A 21,586-nucleotide genomic window follows, 5' to 3' on the forward strand; every position below is an offset into this window, starting at 1 on the left:
TACACTTTGTGGGTTTCACGACTTAACTTAAAGCAAGTCTTATCCTTGCTTAGAAAGCAAACTGAAGTGGCTGCTCTTAAAGTGGTAATGAGCCTCAAATGAAACGGATGACTCAGTGAGTCAGCAGAAGATGAAAAATGTCAGACCTAGAGAAGATAATATGTCATGGTTTCAGTGTTTAAATTTACAGCTTCAAATACAACAAAAATGGTTTTAATAAAGGAAAAGAATTCCTGTTAATATTAAAAAAGGAACTGGAGCTAGGAGAAACTTTAATCTCAAGAATTCTCATATAAAATTTCATTATAATACGTGTTTGCTTTATTTGACAGTTTGAAATGGTTGTTTAAACTAGACATTTATGTTTTTTATTCATTTTTTTTAGGGATGCCTTGTTGTGCAGTGAAGCCAAGCAGAGTTAAAAACTCTTAACATCCACTTTTTACAGCTTGAGACCTTTTGGTTGCCAGATTCAGAAGAATATCCTTGTAATAGACTGGCGTCCTGTCCGGGTATATCCCGCGTCTCACTGCATGCCAGCTGGGACAGGCTCCAGCCAGTGGTTAAGAAAGTGGATGGGTGGATATGGGAGAACAAATCTGTAGCTAAAACTGGATCTTATGTGTTTTCATGTCCAGCCAGTTTAGACATGGATGAGTATTTTTTGTGTGAGCTGTTCACCAAGTTGAAGCAGGTGTGTGCAACTGGCTTAATCCTCAGCTGACATCAGTAATTTCTCCACCACAGATATTTTTCCTCATCCTTTTTTTTTAAAGAGGACTCACTGAGAAAAATCCTGTTTTGTACATCTTCACCACTAATGATGAACAAGATAAATTCACACTTTTGCACCCGTTGTCCCAGATATGCGAGCCTCAAGTGGGTAAATTTGCACTCCTAACATGATCTTGGGTAACTGTCAAAACAGTAGGGACAGAAGAGAGCACCGTGGTTTTCACCTTTGCCTGTTAGATCGTGTTAATTTGATGACTGATAGTAAGAGTGGTGCTTAAAAAAAAGATGGGGGCACTCTTCTTTTTTTTTTAAATGTGAGAGAACTAAATTTCTAAAAGAACTAAAAGGATGAGTCGGTGCACTCATGCACATTTCAGGTTCTTTAACGGGAAATGTCTTGAGTGCCAAAGTGTCTAATTTTTAAAAAATGCCACAAAATCCAGGACTGAGTGAGCAGCGTTACTGCATCTAATCAGGTTAAAGTTTATTCAGACCTTATTTTGATTACAGCTTAAGCAATGATTTCTCTTACCTGTAGATAATGTGAAAGATGTAATGCAAGCGGTGTTAATAGGAAAACTTTATTCATCAACCTTATTAAAACAAACATGTCATAGAAGAGTAACTTTATCATATTCACATCCTGTGAAGGATAGGTTCACCCACAGTGTATGGTATGTATTTATGGTATGTAGATTTATACTAGCTAGATTTTCTAGTTGGAAATGAAAATGATTCATTAGTTTATATGTAAAATAGCAACATCTCTTTCTAGATTGTTCCCAGTTGCTTTGTTTTTTTTCCTGACACTACTTTCTAGCAAAGTAATAGAACCTATTTAAACTGCCCTCTGTGAGGTTTGGATTATCAGACCAGCACGCGAAGAAATTAGGCTGTTTTACATTAATAAATGCAATTTTTCAATGTTCAGAGCATCACAACCAAGCTTCCATTTTCCTGCATTTTAAGAGAAGGAGATGCGGGTAAACCGACCCGCATCATTAAGCATTCATCAGAACCAAACATATTAAACACTCACATAGTTTAATGTACTTATCGTAGATTATATGAATAGACCCCAAAACAAATCTGACGTAAAGGCAATTTTTTTTTTCAAAATTAAATGCACTAAGGTGTAACAGGCCTCTATTGATCCGATTTCAAGCAGCCACAAAAAATGGTTAAAATCACAAGATTCTACACAAAATGAGCTCATCAGCGATAGAAGCGTTAATAATTGAAGTGCGGCATGAAGTCTGTCATTTGCAGAGATTGCTCGATGAAATCTTTCTTCAAGATTTGCTTCACTTTTGTTTTTCATCTGGAAAAAGAGATGAAAACAGCAAACAAAGTGATCATGATGATGACGCCAGTGAAAAATCTCACAAATGAAAAATCATCAAAAACAAAGAAACTAATCTGAAGTGCTCACCATCCATGTCGTATGTCTTCTGCATCAGCCTGGGTGCAACCATCATGCGACGAGGAAATGCAGCTAAAGTTAACAGGGAAAAAAAAAATCTGGTGTCATTCACAACAGCCTCACCAAAACTGCACATGTAAGAAAAGATCCTTTAATCCGTGCCCTCTACCTCTCTGGCAGTCGGGACGGCCACGCATGGTGGTTCCCTCGATGGGATGGCCCTCGCCATCCACACACCAGCAGTAGCCGGTGGCGTGCCAGCACTGCATTGGCTTGTAGCGGCCCTGCTCGTCACACTGGGGCTTGTATGAACCAATCTTGCTGGGTCCAGGTCCTGCCTCCACCTGGCATTTGGTCTTGATGGTAGTGGCTGAGCGGAGAATATTCAGACATTCATTTTGGTTTTATTTACCAGTTAAAAATTAAAAAGTCGTTAATAAAGACTAAAAAAAACCATCTTGTTGCGAGTTTATTGGGAATACAGATCTCTAAATGAAAATGACTTAAATGCCAAACTAGTGCATACTAGTAAAACAGGAAACTCTGTATCTGCTGTTATAGCAACTATCTGGGTAATAAAACACTTAAAGTGAAGGAAAGAAAAGTTGAGCTAACCTGACTGAGGTGTGGGGGTTGCAGGCTGCTGCTGGGCCATCTTGAAGATAAGCCAGTAGCGCATCCAGGTCTCAAAGCTCTACAATACAGAAAGTGTTAGATAAGCATGGCTAAAAGGATCGTCGCCATTTTTCATTTCTACTTTAGCTACGTTAGCAATGTGATCACTGTGTGTGAGGCTTCACCTTCCACTCGCTATCGTTCATATGCTGCTTCAGGGTTTGCAGGTTGGCCAGGAAGGTCTCGTTGAACTGAGGCAGCTCGGAGTCCTGTTCAGAGCACGTTCGAGAGCTTACCGTCAGCAACATATCAACACGCTGGTAAGAAATGTGACGCTAGACAGTGTTTGCAACCTACCTGCATGAGATCCATCAGCTGTTTCTCCACACTGACAATGGCAGTGTCCTGCAGTTTCTGGAAGAAGGGAGCATTCAAGTTGAAATTAATTATTCACCTTTTAAATCCAAGCATTAGCAATTAATTTGAAGCCTTAAATGAATCCCAGCCGCACGCAAATATTAACTTTTTCCAAGAAGATGTTGTGGGCTTACAGTCAAGGGTGTCTTGGGTGCTGTGGAGTCCTCGGTGAAGTCCATGAGGAGGGGCAGGCTGTTCATGGGCATGGCCATCCTCACTGGAGCCACAGCTGAAAAAAAATAATCAAATTTTAAAAAGAAGAAAAAAATCAGCGACAACAACATAAACAAAAAAATTAAATAAGTGCAAGTACAAGAAAAAGTAGCTCTCTTTATGTCTAAATTATTAATGCTCAGCAGAAACAAATTGAAAAGTTGGACTACATAATAAATAGAGCCCCAAAAAAAGAATAAAAAAAATTAATGTTTTTGTTTGTTTAACAGTATCTCTCGAGACGCCTCTGTTTGAAATCTTGTCTTAATGCTATTAACATAAAAATATCACACAGTTAACCTTTTCTCCCCATGAGTCACCATAAACTTTTCATTTCTCTGTCCACCTTCAAACCCAGCTTCTGGAAAGCAAACTCTCACTTCCCTCCTCAGCACTCCAGCCCGCCTACGCCTGTCTAATTAAAACTATCACTCAAAATGACACATCCCCTTAGGACTCTGTGTGGCCATTAAGGTTTTAGTGCTCGACTTTACCGTGAGATGAGCGGGTCAGCTGTTTGTTCATTCTGTCCGAGTTCTTCTGTAGAGTGTGGATCTGCTGCTTTTGGCTAAACACCGTGTAGGCAGTGAAGACCTGGCTGGCCACCAGCAGGCAAGCCAAGGTTGTCAGACCCGCAATTTTCAAGGCACGACTGTTGGAGCCTCTGCGAGAAATAGAAGAGTATGTGTCACTAAAAGGTTGGAGGCAAATCAGGAGGTTGGGGGGAAAAAATGAAGGACATAAAAAACGGTAAAACAAAACATGGGATTCTAATAAAAAATTTCTTGGTATGAAAGTGACGCGAGGGGATTTCTAGAAGTGCAGTGTGTGACATTTTTAAGGCCTGGGTGAGTCATTTGGATTTTGGACAGTCCACTGCGCACACAAAAAAATACAATAACAAAAATAAGGAAACCCATAGTTTCCTGTAGATGATGAAAAATGATCATGATTAGTGTGTAAAATGTTAATTTACTGCTCATTACATTATGTAAAGGGAGTGACAAATCTGTGAAGAAAACAAGGAGGGGGGAGGGGATTGGCCTTTGTCTCGCCTTTGTTTCCCTTTGAACGTTTCTTCAAGATTTATTTTCTTTTGTTCCTTTTTTAAATTAGATTTTTTTTTAAAGATATTTGTTTGGTTTTTCAGTGTGGGGGGCAGGAGTTGAAAATGGGTAGGATATGTTGGGGAGGAGAGATATAACACACAGCTGTGATCCAGCTGTCTAGGAATCAAATCAGTAAACCATAAACAAACAATCATTTTCCGTCCTGTAAAGAGCAGCAAATCTGGAAAATATATAATTTTGAAAAAACTGTTAGATTAGGAAAAAAAGAGTGAGAGAGACTCAAATCTAATTACTGCTCCTTCTTTTATTTCAGCCAATAGAATGTGAGTATCACTAGTTACTAGGCAGATACCTTCTTCTGGCTTTAACAGGAAGCCATATTCAACTATGAGTCAAGTTAATCTTGCGAATTAAACATAAGTAGATAGGTGTAAAATGATTTTTCTCTCATACAAACGTATAAGGACAATTTTACTTTTTCATTACTGCTGGAAAACATTAAAAGTGAAAGTCAGAAAGTCATATGTTTACATATCCGCTTTTAAAATTGTGACATTTGTCTGTTAGATGCAATTTATTTTTATTTTTTTTAATCATAAATTCATGTATACCGCCAATATAATCTGTGTCGTAAAGGAAAATATAAAGTTTGTTTATCTGTTATTTCCAAGCAACAGTCCACACAAAACGTTTCTTCATAAATCAGATTCAAATCTGCGATTATTAAGTTGTAATTCTTGTAGACTGTATTTCTTTCTAACTGGAATTGTTCCAAAAAAAGGCATTTTCTTTTCTCTGTTAGCCAATAACAACTGCTGCGTCACTAGTTACTAGGCAGACGCCTTGTCTTGGCTGAACGGGGAAGTACGGTTCAGTGAAATTAAAAAGTAAAACGAAATGTTTTGACTGTATTATAGTTAGATAAAAGATAAAAATTATAAAAGATAAAAACGAAATAATTTTACTGCTTCTTTAAAAAGGAATAAGTGCAAATCTGAAACAGATGGGCCTACCTTCAAAGTTAAATATCATAAAATGTATCTTTGCTATTGCTAAATGAAATTAAAGGAAATATGGTACTGCTGCATGTAAGCAACTAACCTTTGGTGAAAAACTTCAGTTTTTTTAATTTATTCTGCTCTATCTGTGTGAGCCAATTTAAAAAGGTGCACTTTATTGAAAAAAAATCATTTTTAAAGATGCAGCACAAACAGCTGCTATGGATAAAATACACTCTTCTCACCCTCTTGGTGCTGCAGGGGGAAGAAGGATCTCCTCACTGTCTGCCAGGCTTCCCCTGGCCAGGGGTGCATCGTCCTGAGAGTGGGCCATCTGTGTTAGGAGTTCTTTCCGTTCCTTCAAGCAACAAACTGGACACTGAACAACACGTCTAGAGCATAAATTGCCTACAAAATGAGGAAAAGAAAACCAGACGGGTTCCACAGAAAGCCTCTCTATTAAAAAAAAAAAGAAGAACAAGAAGTTGTGGGACGGATCAGTAGCGCCAGCTCTGATTGGCTGATTTAATATCATCACTTGTTGACAGAGGCAGACAGCAGCGAAATAAGCCACGGTTTAAGATCTAGAACTTACCATTATTGTTTGATAGTATAGTATTTTCAATTGCCTCTGCTAATTCTAGCAAGTAAACAATACTTATTTGTAAATATAGATAATGCTGCTAGTACTAATACTACAGTAGTTTATTAGATGACTGAATTACTACATCAGTGAATATACATACTTTAGGTTTCATTACTAAATACTGCACATTATGACATTTAGGTAGATATATTAGTAAATAAAATACATGTTAGGTAATTGAAAATAATATAATAATATTGCCATAATTAAAAATAAAGGCTAATATTACTATTATAGCTTAAAGAGTAAAGAAACAATGAATCAAATCATAATAATATGCAGTGTTCTTTTAAAACAAAGTTTTAAATGTTACAATTAATACAATGTTAAGGGAAATGTGGTGAGTACATTTGTCCGTTTTTTTATGTTGGCCTCTTTTAGGAAAAAGATGAGACTTCTTTGCACACTTTAAGGTGTTTTCCCCAATGAGGAAACAAAAAGAAGAAATATGTATTACTTGTAAATCTGGTGGACTTAAGAGTAAAAGACTTATGTAAGTAAGTAAACGTTTTTACTTAGTAAAAGTTTATGCTGAATGTGCTATCAAGGGATTTGGTTTGTCTGCTTCACGTCTCCATAAAGTGAAACAAAAAGAGAAATGCAGTTTGTTTTTCAATCCAAACCAGGAGACTGGGAAGCTTCTCGAAATCTCTGCATAATAGTCATCATCACGTTGAATGCTTTCAATTTACAGTTACCACTAAAATAATAGTTCATATAAGCTCCCACCTGCGCTGTCTAACTGTAATATATCCAAGGACTTATTTAGGACTGCAAAATTTACCATTAAACTTTGACATTTTTACAGTCACAGGACCTCGGAGCTTATAAGGTTGGGTCATAATTATAACCAAAATTTTTTAGGCTTCTTATACCCATAATGATTTTTACACTCTGTTAAATACTGAAACCAAGTCAATTTTACATCCACTTTGTGTCACAATTTAATGCTCATGTCTTTATAATTCACTGGAAAAAACTTTCAAAAGTACATTTTGGTTAAGAAAGAGTTAGTGGAGTGGAAGTGGAGTGGAAGTGGGTGGCTACTTAAAACAAGCCAGCATCTGAAAGGTGTCCTTTTATAGTAATGCAAAAAAGAAAGTACAGAGTACAGGCCATATTCGCTAACATGTAGAGCCACCTTTGGTAGCACTAACCGTCCGTCGATGTTTGCAGGCGTTAGTTTATGCACAGCTCTCTTGGGGTCCCACCCAGCAATTCAATCAGATTGAGATCTGAACTTTGATTGGGACATTTCTTTTTTGCCATTCTGTTGTAGATTTGCTGCTGTGCTTGGGATCACTGCGATGTTGCATGACCTAGTTTTGTCCGAGCTTTATCTGCCGGACAGATGGCCTCTCATTTGACTAGAATACTTCAGTATACAGAGGAGTTTATGGTTGACTCAGTGACTGTAGGTGACCAGGTCCTGTGGCTCCAAACCAAGCCCAAATCCTCATGCCAACTGTGCTTGACAGCTGCTATGAGGCATTTGTGCTGATATGCTGCGTTTGCTTTTCACCAAATGTGACTCTGTGCATTGTGGTGAAACAGCTCTACTTTGTCCTTTAGACAGACAAGACTGTTCAAGAAATTATGTGGTTCGCTCAGATGTAACTTTTCAAACTTAAGCTGTGGTGACATGTTGATTTTAGAGAGAAGAGGCTTTCTTCTGGTAAAACCTTAAACAAGACATACTTGTTCAGTCTTTTTCTAATTATACTGTCATAAACATTTTAACAAGCCATTAACATTTAACTTGCTAACAGAGGCCTGAGGAGTCTGACATGTAGCTGTTGGCCTTTTGTTGTGTGCAGTTTCTGAGCATTGCACTGATTGACCTTTAGGGTGTCTTTGACGGGACTTTCACACCTGGGAAATTTGTAGTATTGTGTTACAAGACACAAATGAATGCTATAAAAGCCATCAAACCACCAAAACTGCTGTTCTAGAGATGACCAGACTTTTTTCAAGCAATTAGCTTTTAGCTAGCAGCAACACAAAGCTACTTACACTTTTAATTCCTATGGACGGACTTCACAGGACTGCATCCAACCCTGGAAGAAACTTCCCTTATCACAAGACTCTGTGAGCATTTTGACACTAGGCTCATCTTCTAATCTCAGGGGCGGATTTACAGGGAGGCAAAGGGGGGCAACTGACCCACTGCTGTAGCTCCATGTACCCCCACCCCAATTTTCTGTCCCCAACTAATTTTCTCAATCTACCTACCTAAAAATTGTCTTTGTTTTCTTAGAAGACATCATGCAATTAATAATTTTTTGTTTGTTTTGTGGATATTTTTTTGACATATTCATATAAGGGATTTTCACATACTTCACTGAAGAGGTATGTGCCCCCTGCCCCCACCCAAATGTAGAGTTTTCTGGATCCGCTATTGTCTAACCTTGTTTCCATATTCTTATATAATCATAGCATGAGGTAAGGTTTTGCATGACTTTATTAAATGAAAGAGCTGTTTATGTAAAACAAACAAACAAAAACAGCTGGAAGCCAAACAGCAGAGAAAGGAGAGGAAAAAAGCTCCAACTACTGAAAAATACAGTGGTGTTTTATTTGCAAATTAAAAAGCACCGACAATATTAGTTACACTGTAAAAATTATTGACAACAATTACAAATCTTTATCATACAGTCCAGGAGATTAGTACCATCGTTGCTGTTATGTGTTATCATTTAATACTTTATATGGAGAGACTCAGTACCTTTGTACAACAGTTGGCAGTGAGAGGACATGAGTGGAAAGAATCTCAGCGACACACCTCTGCACAGTGAGGAGAAAAAATAATAAAATAAAAATTTCCACACTCCCCCTCAGTAGAGCACTGACATTTCACACAATGGGCTGATGGAGAGTGTAAACCCAAACACATTCAATAATTTAGGTCTACAGAGGGTTTTCGCATTATGTACATTACAAAGTCACCGTCATGTGCATTGTTATAACATCAGAACATCGTACAAAACTATTGCAAGAAGAGCAGCTTTTTGTTACCTACGTTTGACATCTAGTTGCAGTGGTAACACCTTGACCGACAACCGAAATGTCTGCGCGGTCTCTCTGGGCGAACTGTTGGTTTGCCTGGTGACTTTACGTGTTTGTTCTGTTTTTAAATAAGCAGAATCAGCTTTTAACCTCCCAAACGAAACCTCTTCTATTGAGTGACATGAAACAGAACATAAGAAAACATAAACAGCTGTGATGAAAAAAAAACTAAACAAAAAAAACAAACAAAAAAAACAAAACAACAATGCTGACACCAGATTTTGAGATGCACAATCTTCTGAATCTTGTGGGACCAGAGTGCGGAGTTAACATACAGTAGCTAGCTTATGATCTTCTTCTTCACAGATTGTAGTAGGAACAATTTCATGAGTGTGCTTTCCAGTAACCTTTTATCTTCAAACAATGTGCTTTCATCACCCGTCCTGTGTTCCTGCTGTAGCCAATCAAATGGTTGTAAAACTGGCTACAGAGCATGCTGAGCTGAAAACAGTGTACGTAACTGTACTGTACATCCGGCCTATAAGAAACCAATGGCGCTAAAGTGTTTAGTTTTGGTACATTCTACAACAACTCATTGCCATCAGCATTAAAGTAAAGTAAAGGAAAAAAAAACACTTAAAAAAAGAGCCATGAAAAGTCCATGTGGTAATAGTTTAAGGAAGATTCTTGTCCTGGCACTTGTAACGTGATAACTAGATTCTACCAAGGCCTATCAAATAAGGCTACAACATGCAGCCTAAGTCAAGACTCCAGACGTCTCCCTTCATACAAACACGTGCATCAAAGGCATTTGGAACCAATGTCTCTCAGGCGACCGGGCTATCATCCATTAAGCCTGCTTTAATGTGCTCCTTACATGAAAATTCATTGGCGGGGACACAGGTGATGCTCTCCATCATCTGTGTCTCACAACTGAAATTTCAGACTTTATTCCCTTCCTCTGATTTCCAGGAAGAAGTTCATGTGATGATAAGACAGTTTGATTGAGGAGAACAGGCATGTGATTATCAAACACCGACAGTCCCTCGTGTGCGTCCTCTTGAGTCTTCCCCGGTCTCTTCTTCAGTGCACACCGTTAAGGCTTCCATGTTCCTGGTTTGCCCACTGTTGCCCTAATTGGGAAGATCACAGTTGAGTCTTGAGTTGTATGCGGATGTCTCATCCTCAAATCTCAGTCAAAACAAATTGGGATCTTCAACATTTCAGGCCATGAGGCCAGTGAGCCCCAGCGGGGAAGATTAGTGGTTCAGTATGAGGAGGTGTGGTTTTCCCCTGTGGTGCTGCTACCTGGTGTGGACCAGCTCTTCTCGGAGCCAGCTTGGCAGAGGCTGTCCCATCCTGTAGAGTAGCTTAGACAGCTCAATGTTATGATCCCTATAGTACTCCCTGAGGAACGCCTGGGACTGAAGAATGCAAAAAAAAAAAGAGAGTAAATATTAAACTAAAATATAGCAAATTAAAAAAAAAGATCATACTATAATGTGACAATTCTTCCTACCTCAGGGTCCATGTCAGGGTACCTGCGTCCTTTACTCTTTCCTAAACACTTTGTCTTCCCCCCCTCCAGCAGCTGACACCAAAAACCTTTTTTAGGGTCGAACCTGGATGTAAAAAACACAAAAATACACTGAGAACTAAGAAACGTCCATTTAGAATTTCGATTCTAATATTGAAAATCTAAAATTTCCCCCAGTTACTGTGTTTGCGTCATATTTTCTTTGCTCATATGTCCATGTGCTGTTTTCTAGCACGTGGACATATGAGCATGTTTGACAGCTCCACAAATAATCCCATTCCAATAAGCAACTTAAAGAAGTGTGATGTTCACACTTAGAACTTCCAGCATGTATTTTAGGAGGGTGGGAGAAATCTTTTTTGAGCTGACAAATGTTCAAATTAACCATGAGACAAATGCATTTTTAAAAGCCAAGTGATTTAGATTTTTTTTTTTTTGATGTAATGATTTTTTAAATGTCTTAATTCTTTACTAGCGGGAGCTGTCGATAGCTAAGGTTTTTTAATAAGCTAATGACTTTACATTTTTGTATTTACATTTGAAGGCAGGAAAGCTATTAATGCAGGTGCAAGTTCATTTGTAAACTTGGCAGCTGAAAGCAACATGCTGGGCTGAAGATACTTACGCTAAGATCTTGTGGTAGTTGATAATGTTAGTGAGGCCAAGAAACTTCTGGATTTTGTCCATGACTGAAGCAGGCTCGGTTTTCAGCATCTGTCCATCCAAAACTAACACCTGGGAAACAGTATGTGAACAGGAAGAGGATAGTTGGGTATGCAGACAGCTGTAAGACACTCAAATTAATAATGAGCAGAGCTGATAAAGGGGTTTTTGAGACCGGTACCAGTGCCCAGATTTAGTCATTTAACAATCAGATTTATTGGCCGATATTTTTTTCTTTCATATGACACATAAACAGATTTCCCTAAAGTTTGATATGTGTAGTTAATTATGAGTCTTTACCAGGATAATATGGTAATGTAATAAAAAACCTATCTTATTTAAACATCGAATGAAATTGTGGTTTACGCTCTGCCCGACTCTGCTTAGACCAGCTGGTTGTTTGGCATTTGTGGCGTGTCGAAACATGTTGACAGGGAAGTTGTGGAGTTCCCTCTAGTGAGCAAACTATGAGTACCTCCAGCCACTTCTTTATTTTTTTAATTCTAATTTCTCGACCATTATAAATGTCAATAGGACTGATATATATTGGCCAATACATTAGTTAAGCTTTAAAAGTATTATTTATTATGCTCATATCTCAGAACTGCAAGTCTGAATACAATGATGTCTTCAGACAGCAATGATGCTCATACTTAATCCTGACTCATTGTGCAGTTTACAGATTTTGAGCAACAAGTGTTCACTTTGCTGTTGAGCGTCCCCAAAGAGCAGCTCTCTTTCCTCAAGGTCACCTGGATTTAAAACACCGACTATGAGGAATACCAAAGAGAGAATAAGCTGCCCTTACCATAAGTGATTCCCCATACCTACATTTAAACACCCTGGGTGTTAAATTCATTTAAATTAAACCATTAAATTAGTTGTATACTTTGTAATTAGTTTTGCATTTTTATTCTTTGATTTTATTTCAGTTTAGTTTAAGTGTGTTTGCTTGTTTTGGTTTAAATTTTTGCCAAATTAATAAATAATAAAAGTACACAAATATTCAATTCTTCTGTATTCTTATTTTATTTTCGTTAGTGTTCCAAGTTTACAAAATCTTTTCACTTTTTTTCTTTATTTTTTCATAGAAGTGGTAAAGTTTCTTTTCCACATCTAGTATTGTTTTAGTTTGTTATAATGACTTTGGGTGCAACTGCACATTTCCCCCCCACTAAACAAAGCATGAACCCCTCCCCTCGGTACCTGGCTGGAGTGGTAGAAATTAAGCCAGCGCTCCAGATGGATGGCATACCAGCCTGGCACCAGACAGCGATTCTGGAGGACCCGTAGTTTAACAGGAGCATCACGCCCTGCGGTGATGACGTCGTGGAAGGAATATTTCAATGCCACTGGGTCATCGTGGGCTCTTTGGTGCTGCGTACGGACACAAAAGGTGAAGAGAGAGTCTTTTACTTGGGATGAAATAATTCTCTAACTATAATACAACAGCTTTTATTCAAAAGTTTGGACATTAGTGGAGTAGCAGGTCACCAACCTGGTACCACGAGTAAGCTCTGTCTGCTGGGTTGATGAGGATGGTGATGATCTTGGCTTTGGGCAGGAGAGCCGCAGCCCTCTGAGCTGCCACCTCAGAGTCAAAGTAGTTAGCACTCTTCTCAAAGTAGTAGTCTGAGCTAGTATTGGAGGGCAGAGGGAAGTATTCCATATACCTAATGCCCAAAAAAACACACAAAAACACAGAAAAAAACATTATAAGCAGCCAGAGTTGATCTGGTCCAATTTGCAACCTGCAGATAAGGATAATTTCTCTGTTCAGTGTGTGGGTGATTGACCATGCACAACAGCTTGGCACCCCGAGTACAAAAAAACCATCTAACACTCTATAGTGTTATACAATGTTAATATTTGGGCTGCCCACTCATAGAAATTTCCAGCCTGCCAAGTAAATTTTGTGTTGGATTGTTTTCAGATTGTCTGCAGTGACGCGTGAAGCTTCACTTTAATGCCGCTCGAAGTCAATTAAACCTGCAGGAAACTCAAAACAGTGACTTTTTTTTAGATGAATGGGTGTTAATTGCGTTGCTGGTCTTGCTCTCGGCAATGTCACAAATGAGCGGATTTTTTGTTGTGAGGTCCTGGCATCGTTTGCTTTATTTATTTATTTTTTTTACACTAACAAAGTGAAAATAAATTGTTGACTACGGTTGCCGCTTTGTGTTTTTTTCTTTTGATTCAACTGCAGATGATCTAACCTGCACTCCTACCTAAACATATGGGAAAACATAACTCCAGATGCAGATGCAGCAAAGTTGTGAAGCAACTGTGACTATAATTACAAGTGAAAACTGCCTTTTTCCACTCACAGTCCGGCCTATATGCCAACACGCCGAAAAGGGATGTTAAATTAAGAGCACTGTGAACAGTTGCTGTCAGTTGCTTCGTTGCTGCAGCATCACACCAGACAAGGGGGGGGTGGGGTGAAAAAATGTGAACATTAATTATATGATGGGGATATTTCTGACTCGTGAAGTGTTACTTACCACTGCACAAAAAAGAGGCGAGTGTAAAAATACGTACCAGTCAATGCCTCTGTGGTAGTTATGCCCATTGAAGAACTGGATCTCCTCAAAAGTCTCCTTGCTGGGGTAGTTACTGGTCAGATCAGGGTGCATGCCAAGAAACAGGTAGAGTGCTGTTGTCCCTGAGTGAAGAACAGCACAGCAAGTATCACTGACATGATCGAGATGGTTGGAGGAAGAAAGAGGAAGTCTCTAACACTATAATTAGAAAGCAGATTTAAGTGTAATGTAAAAGACATCTACAGTCAACCACGGTGTCAACCTCTCATAAGATAACTTCTGCTTTGAACTGAATGGCAATTGTCACATTTGATCACTTCTAGCTATGTCCTGTAGAGGGTGTTGAAGTACTGCTTCTCACCTGTCTTCTGAGGACCAATGACAAGCAGTTTGGGGAAGCGGTCACATGTTTTCTCTTTGGACCAGATGTCCTTGTGCCTTTTGTCCTCACAAGGATCCTGTAGCCAACAGAAAACAGATCCAGTGTTACAAATTTTTAACAGATATGAGAGCAACCAAATGGTGAAGTGGCCATCATTAAGGTATTGCGCACAGGCTTTGCTTGATTTATGGAAAATCTCACTACACGTTGCAGAATTGCAAATCTTAACAACTGCGATAGGCCTGTGCGCTGGTGATATATGGTGTATACTGATTACAGCAAGGATGATACCCCCGTAATGGGCTGTAATTGTATCTAGCCTGCTCATTAAGCTATGCAATAGCTGCCAGTGAGAACATATGCTGTTTTTCTCATTTTCATAGCTCTAAGAATACGTGTGCAGACTTGGAGCAGGTTCTGGAATCGTCCCTCCTTCCCGAGTTTCAGTAAAATATAAAAAATAAGGAATATTACACTCAGTATGTTCTTTTCACCTGCCAGAGGGGATCTCTCTCAGATGGGAACAGGCTGAAGTACTTCTGAGCCAGCTGGACAGGCGGCAGGGTCTGGATTTTCAGGTTGGTCCATGTTTTGACGAACATGACCAGGCTTTTAAAGGTGTACAGGCCGAGGCGGTCGTTCCCATAGTTGGACAAGTGGGTCATGAAGATGCTGATCTGTGAACGGAGAGGGAAACGTGGAGAGAGAGTTATGAAAGGGGAAGAAGACAAACAAAATGCAGTCTGAATTGGAAACGTGGTAAACTGTGTACATTATGTAACTGTCTGTGATTATGTGAATTTGACAGGAAATAAAACAATTAGTTGATTAATTGATTAGTTCATGAACAGAAAATGACAAACATTCAGTGAGTCCAGCTTTTCAAGTGAAAAATGTCTGCCTATGTCAAACAAAAGCAAATCCTAACTCTGGGACATTATTATGAAACAGTACTACAGTACTGTGCAAAAGTCTTGAGCCACCTGTCATTTAAAAATATATTTTCCTTCCAAGTAGCCAGACTTCATTGTAAGGTTTTATGAAGGTCTTTCAGTTTTTCTTATCATTATCAGAGGAATGTTTTCAGAGGAATGACACTGAACACTGACCTATGAATCATTCAAGCATAAAAAGGTCCTGAACTCAAGTGATGAACCAGTTGAGCCTACACATAACTTAAGGCAACTTAGCAATTTTGAAGTACATCTTCAGGCACTTTGTTGTAAAATAGTATTTTTCCACCACAAATGTGATTTCCAAAGAGCTATCGGCATACCTCAGCACAGTGTACAGTGTGCTCTTTAAAAAACCCAAACCAAAACATAACAAAACAGTCTAAGGAAACTAGATAACTGAAAGACAAAAGAAGAAGTGGTGAGCAAAAATGGTAACCAAAATTACCCAAGAACTGAAGTGAAAAACAGTGACAATAGGTCTTATAGGGTGATGAACTGAAACATGAATTTTTTTTAGTTCAAATCACTCTTGAGACATATAGAGGGGGTCAGGAGCCCAACACAATGGAGGCTCTGTCATGGTTCGAGGGGCTGGGCTCTTGTCAAAAGTGAATTATGAACACAGAAATGTATCGACAGAATTGGATCCACCATGTTACAGCATCCAGAAAGCATCTATTTGGCAACAGCTTCACTTTTCAGCATGACAATAAATGCAAACCAACTACCAATGCAGTAAAAGCAAACCTGGACAGAAAAAACAAAACACAAAATGCAGCCCTATCAGTCATGGATTGGTCCAGACCTCAATATTATTGAAACAGTGTGGGAACATCTTAACAGAGGACATAGCAAAAACGCAGCCAACACCCAAAAATGAGCTTGTCCTTCAAGAAGCCTGGGGAGTTTTTCCTGAAAACTACATAAAAAAGATGACAACAGAGCTTGCCTAAGAATGTTTTGCCTGATGTGGTCAGTCTAAAATTTGACCTCCGTATGTTTTCAAATTGTACAAACTGTGGTTTTGCCCCGGATACTGTTTTCCATTTATGGTTTACTGCATTTTCCTAGCAAAATATAAAGAAATGAAGGGGTGGCTCGAGACTTTTGCACTACATTATTTAAAAAAAATAATAAAAATAAACAGATTAATCACAGATGAATGATTCTGACATTCATTACTGTCACTATACAGTATAATAGACTTTAAATATTAGAGTATGCTGCCCCAGTTCTCAATAAGCCACTAAAACATTCAGATGAACTTTTCCTGAATCACGGTTAATTATAAGCAGTATGAGGGAAAAGGTTTAGAGGAAAAGAGGAAGTGGCAGTTTAAAAAAAGAAAAAAACTGTTGAAACAACACTTTATAATTATGTGATACAAACAAGTCTCACTTAAAAAGTAAAGCCTTGCAAAAAATCCAATTATCTGCAGACCAGACTAACCCATTTATATCATCTCAAACAAAACATGCTGACAAACACAACGAATTCTCAACACTGCTTTGGCTCCAGCAACAGAAGCTTTCACAGCAGAGTACAAAAAAAGAGCTTGATGCAGACATCCCTGTGTGACTCACCGACTAGTCATTGTCCTGTCCCTCGTTTAAATTTCAATTTACACCATCAGTAAAACGGTTTTTCCAAGCGCGCAAGACTATCGAGGTGTTGTGCGGATGTGTAATTGACTCACGGGGTTCAGAAGAACAGTGAGGAAGAGCTCTCCACCATTGATGAGCTTGTCCAGCTCATTCGGACTGCCCGGGTAGTCTTTGTAGAAGATAGTGTGCGTGAAAAGACCACAGGTCTGTCTGGGCAGCACCTGCGACACGAACAAAAACACAAAGTCACCAAACCAAGAGCGAGGAAACAAAAAGGGAATAAAGTTACACACACACGTTAAAAAAAGGATCATGAGAAGTGCATTGTCACAAATAAATACACACCATCAGCCCTCCGCTGAGAGCAGAGCGAAGCTGTCAGTACTCCAAGCAGTTACCCCACACATTGTTTGCTTCCAATAACATTCATATTATGCAGCTCATCTAGCCAAAGCAAACCTCTTATTCACTCCGAGTCTATATGGAAATTCATGGAAATGCGTTTACAGTTTGGAGTGTCTGGGGAACTGAATATCAATCATCAGTAAGCAGTGGAGACTGTCCATTCAGACTGCTCTATCTCACGGACAGGAACAGAACTGTGGGACCACACGGGCTGACTGAATGCCAGCACTACAAAGCAACTGGACTGAGGCTGCACTGCTTCTTATCAGCAGTGAAGGTCAACCTGGGAAAGAAATGGATAAGACCCCCCCCCCCCCCCCCCCTTTCACCCACCCACCTTTTGAACCTCCTGAATGTATTCTATTCATCTTTAATTTTGCTCTCTTCAGCACCAACTCGGATGTGAAGCTGAATAAAGTCAAGCGTATTTTTCTTTCTGTTTTTTCTTTGGAGGAGGGAGTGCTGACATTTCAATGATTGCTGTATGCAGACACTCGCTATGCTGTTGCCAAGGATGTCAGTCTCCATTATGCTGCTGAGGCCTCCTAGGCAGCGCAACCCAGACAGGTGTCTCATGCAAGACTGGTTCACTTGACTACATTATCATTTGGCACTCGATAGGAAATACAACCAAACAGGACTGGCCTTTTACAGGACTCCTGATTCCAAAGATGGAAAATAATAACACTGTCATCACAATTATCATCTAAGAAAAGCGGGCATGCTGAGGAGCGGAGGATGAGGGGCAAGAGAACAGGTTGAAAAGATAGAGCTGGTCATAAGACATGAATATAACAGAACTGAAGGAGTAGGGGGTGATAAAATATGTAAATGGTAGAAGAGACCCCTGAAAGGGATTATTGGCTCAGAAGGTAATGGATGTTGAGGAGCCAAGTGGAGAGAAAGCTAACAAGCCAGAAGTAAGAAGATAACGAGGCTTTTTCGAATGCCTGGGTGTATGAAAAGTTGCCTTACACTGATGCCGCTATGGATGAAACCTCGCCGGAAGCGAGCAGGCTTTAGATGCGGGTATTCTTCTGTGCTGGTCACCTTGATGCCCCACACCTTCTTCCAGGCGTCGTACAGCTGTATGTGCACAGGGTAAACGCCCGAGTGGTGAGGAGCCACCGCGTAGCCCATGTTAGTGGGGATCCCATGCTCCTGGGGATGAAAAAGAAAACGAGGCGAGGTTTAACGACACCCGTCAAGCTCTGGGGATATTAAGAATCGTCTGAATTCAAAAAGGGAGTCTGCGTTTTCTTTGCTGTATTCACACTGACTGCATAAGCAGAAGGAATTCACAGGAAAACAATGCAGCGTGTGCAAATTTATGCAACTAATAACGGCCTCGCTGTTCTGTTGCTCATATTACACCATTTAAGAGCTCTACCAAACCTATAATTTCCCATTGCTGCTGTGCAGTTAAATCTTAGACTTGTTTTTTAACTGTTAAAGGGGTCATAGAAGATGCATCGCGCGTGCTAACACAGTTAGTGTAGATGGAAATCATTCTTTGTGAACAAGTTCATTTTTATGAGTCTCTGTTTGAGGACTGAGTGAGCGAGAGGTGAGAAGGGAAAGAGCAGCCACAGCGAGATATCAGATAAGAGCCGAACAACGCCTCAGCAAGCCTACTTCCACAGCGTCTTCTTGCACAGAAGATATGCAGGTCCGAATCTTCACATCTGATTAAAATTGCACTATTTTTGCATTCTTAATCAAAACAACGCAAAACTTTTTTTTAGCTACAGGCACAGATGCACCAGATGCCCTTTTGTATTGCAGACAAAACAGCTGCTCGAGGCACGTGTGCCGCTAACTGAAGTGAGCTTCAATCTTGATTGTTTTTTTTCTAAACTTGTGAAAACGTGACCAGCTCATCCGAGACTGCATATTCAAATCAAAACAGCAGGATATGCAAAAGATAAGGCCGATCACCGTGTTTACTCAAAACAGCGATGTGACCTTTGCCCCCAAGCTGACTCACCATGGCAAATTTCTTGTTGAGCAACATCTGCTCGGCCAGCACGGACTGGTTATGAAATAGATGGGGCTGCATGTGGCTCCACATGTGAGGAAACCACCAGAAATCCTTCACATAGGAAAGCAGCAGGTCATCTCCCAGGTCCTCCTCATCAGATCCTGGACATAAGAGACAATCGCATGGGAAAGGAAGAGGGGGTGATGGAGGGAAATGAACGGGGTTAGCGGAAAAATGGGGGGCGGTGGGTTATGAGGAAATTGAAGATATAAAAATGGGAGATGACAAAGAAGAGGCAAAGGTAAAATGGAGCCAGTGACGACAGGGAGAGGAAATGAAAGTCAGCGAGGCAAAGGGAGAGACAGAGTTCAAATATAGAAGGAAGCATTTGAGAAATGAGAAGCAGGAAATGGACAAAGTCAGGGCATGACAGAGAGGACGGAGAGGAGAATCGAAATCAAAGAATATGAATCACGACTTCACCAGCTTCAAGTTTTATTTATTTCAGTTTATCTCAGCGTGAGTTAACTGGCAAAAGTTCTTGTCGGGTTGCATCTCACCAGCGTGAAAGAATTTCCCTGAGAAGCCCAGATTGAAGGTGAAGTTGGGCACATGGGTGCGCAGCTCCCTCTGTGTCTCCAGCAGGGCCTGAAACAGTAGGAGGAGAGGAGGGTGAGTCAATGCACGATGCGCTGAAACCGGTGCACGAGCGCATTAATGAGAAAGCGCGAACACCCGGTCGGTCTTGTGCCCACATGCATATTTTATTCTGAAAGTTTCTTTCGGTAAACATCCAGCATCCACTCCCAGTTGCCTCGCTCCTCTCCTCCATTCTGTTTGATATTTTGCTCTCCTCTGATTCGGGTGTTTGTTTCATTTGATCTCCGTGCTGGATGAGGCTCCCAGTGCACACCCCCTCTCTCTCGCTCAGATTTCTCCATCATGTCAGGGTGTGATGCGTCTCTAAAAGCTAGCTGCTGCGCTGCCAGTGAGGAGGGCCTTGATGCCTCTTCCATAACTTTTTCTCATACACTCTGCCTCCACATGTGAGGCGAGCCTGTTCTGCTCTGAGGGGACGCAAGCAAGGAGCTTTTCAACATTCTTTGTATGTCTCTGGGCCCCTGAAATATTCATTGCTGTGGAGCTTCTGTGACAGTGTGAGCAGTGGGGCCTGTCAGCTTTGAGCAGCCTACTGGGACGAATGCATTCAAAAGGAGTAGAGGAGCGAGAAGAAGGGGTTTCTGTATGACTGGCAGAGGGTAGAACATGCTATGTGTGAGGCAGTTTTTTTATTTTCCAGCAAAGGGCTGTTGAAAAACAGCGGCTGATGAATAGATAAGCGGGTTCAGTTTCTATTCTGAGAAGTTGTTTTTCTTTTTTTAGCACTTTGAAACACAAACTCACCTTTACGTCAGGCACCTTCATGCGGGTACCCTCTCTGCCCACAAAGATGTCATCTATATCCACGAGGATGTAGCGCTCCAGGGAAAGCGAGAGTCGCTTCCCCGTCAAAAAGGCCACAGCGTCCACAAACACCAGCTTGTGCAGCCAGAAGGCCAGATTGTTGCCGAACAGGACCCTCTGGATGCCGTCGTGAAGCCCCAGGTCCTGCACCACTGACGGCAACAGAGCAGCATTCTGCCCCATCGACGCGACGCTCTCAGCTGATTGGGTCTTGGCCAGTAACACAGGTTCGTATGTCGAGTGGTTGGACTGAAAGACGGTCCAGTCATCTCCGGGGAGAGGGCCTGGCAGCGGCTGCCCGGATCGAGTGATAAAGAGAAGCGGGGACTTGGGGTTGACCACGCAGTCCTTCAGACCCAGGTTAGAGTGAAGAAAGAGGGGGAAGCCTTTCAGCTGTGCACTGAGCAGGCTGTTTTCATTGGCCTGATCAACATAGAGAGACAGAGACGAGAGAGAAATCACACAGATTCATCATACACCGGAGTGATGAAGACAGAAATGCATTGGAAATAATTCCCCAATTTCTCCAGTCATGTGTGAAATAAGGAATGTCAGGCCTGCTCAAACGTGAAGGCATGAGGCAGCTTCTACCTGCTATGCTCAATCTGCTATGCCCTGAGATTGCAGTCAAAATGAATAACCTCCTGCTGTGTTCTCAAAGACTCTGAGACTGAGGCTTCAGCGAAGGCTCAATGAAATTTCCCCGCCCAAACTTGTCATTCCCCGATTCTCTCTTACTTCATCTTGCACTTCAACTTAACTCTTCCTTAGAATTTCAACACAATGTTTGAGTGTTAGTTAGAAACATCAACACTAATGTACACTGTGCAGTGTCCACATGATGGTCATTATGTCTAAAGAAGCGTTCATTTGTTACACTCATTTACCTCGAGGCTGCGGATGTAAATAAAGTGATTACCCATGTCAT

General features: G+C 40.5%; 2 protein-coding genes across 2 annotated transcripts in view; both read right to left on the bottom strand.

Moving 5' to 3' along the window:
• Positions 1–1,189: 1,189 nt before the first annotated feature.
• cd74a (CD74 molecule, major histocompatibility complex, class II invariant chain a) lies at positions 1,190–5,929 on the bottom strand. Its single transcript, XM_003455185.5, has 9 exons — positions 5,717–5,929; positions 3,898–4,067; positions 3,325–3,419; positions 3,131–3,187; positions 2,959–3,042; positions 2,774–2,852; positions 2,328–2,528; positions 2,168–2,230; positions 1,190–2,056 (listed from the first exon to the last, which is right to left on the bottom strand). Exons 1-9 carry the CDS (start codon positions 5,803–5,805, stop codon positions 2,040–2,042), a joined length of 855 nt encoding a protein of 284 aa, XP_003455233.1. The 5' UTR covers positions 5,806–5,929; the 3' UTR covers positions 1,190–2,039.
• Positions 5,930–8,671: 2,742 nt separating this feature from the next.
• Positions 8,672–21,586, bottom strand: part of ndst1a (N-deacetylase/N-sulfotransferase (heparan glucosaminyl) 1a) — a 46,041-nt gene continuing 33,126 nt past the window's right edge. Inside the window, 13 exon segments of the mRNA XM_005467773.4 lie at positions 8,672–10,547; positions 10,643–10,745; positions 11,286–11,395; positions 12,530–12,700; positions 12,822–12,996; positions 13,865–13,988; positions 14,228–14,324; positions 14,743–14,925; positions 16,901–17,029; positions 18,189–18,374; positions 19,201–19,355; positions 19,755–19,842; positions 20,599–21,081. Coding sequence (XP_005467830.2) covers positions 10,428–10,547; positions 10,643–10,745; positions 11,286–11,395; positions 12,530–12,700; positions 12,822–12,996; positions 13,865–13,988; positions 14,228–14,324; positions 14,743–14,925; positions 16,901–17,029; positions 18,189–18,374; positions 19,201–19,355; positions 19,755–19,842; positions 20,599–21,081 — 2,124 coding nt within the window. The 3' untranslated portion in view covers positions 8,672–10,427.

This window comes from Oreochromis niloticus, linkage group LG2 (assembly GCF_001858045.2).
Source record: "Oreochromis niloticus isolate F11D_XX linkage group LG2, O_niloticus_UMD_NMBU, whole genome shotgun sequence".
NCBI classification, from domain to species: domain Eukaryota; kingdom Metazoa; phylum Chordata; class Actinopteri; order Cichliformes; family Cichlidae; genus Oreochromis; species Oreochromis niloticus.

Bases quoted from the DNA above. Each gene is read 5' to 3' on its own strand.
- cd74a (XM_003455185.5), bottom strand. From the start codon at position 5,805: ATGGCCCACTCTCAGGACGATGCACCCCTGGCCAGGGGAAGCCTGGCA. The intron at 3,188-3,324 runs GTAAGCCCACAA...CCCTTCTTCCAG, and splicing joins CACCCAAGACACCCTTGACT to AAACTGCAGGACACTGCCAT. The intron at 2,231-2,327 runs GTAGAGGGCACG...TGTTAACTTTAG, and splicing joins CCGTCCCGACTGCCAGAGAG to CTGCATTTCCTCGTCGCATG.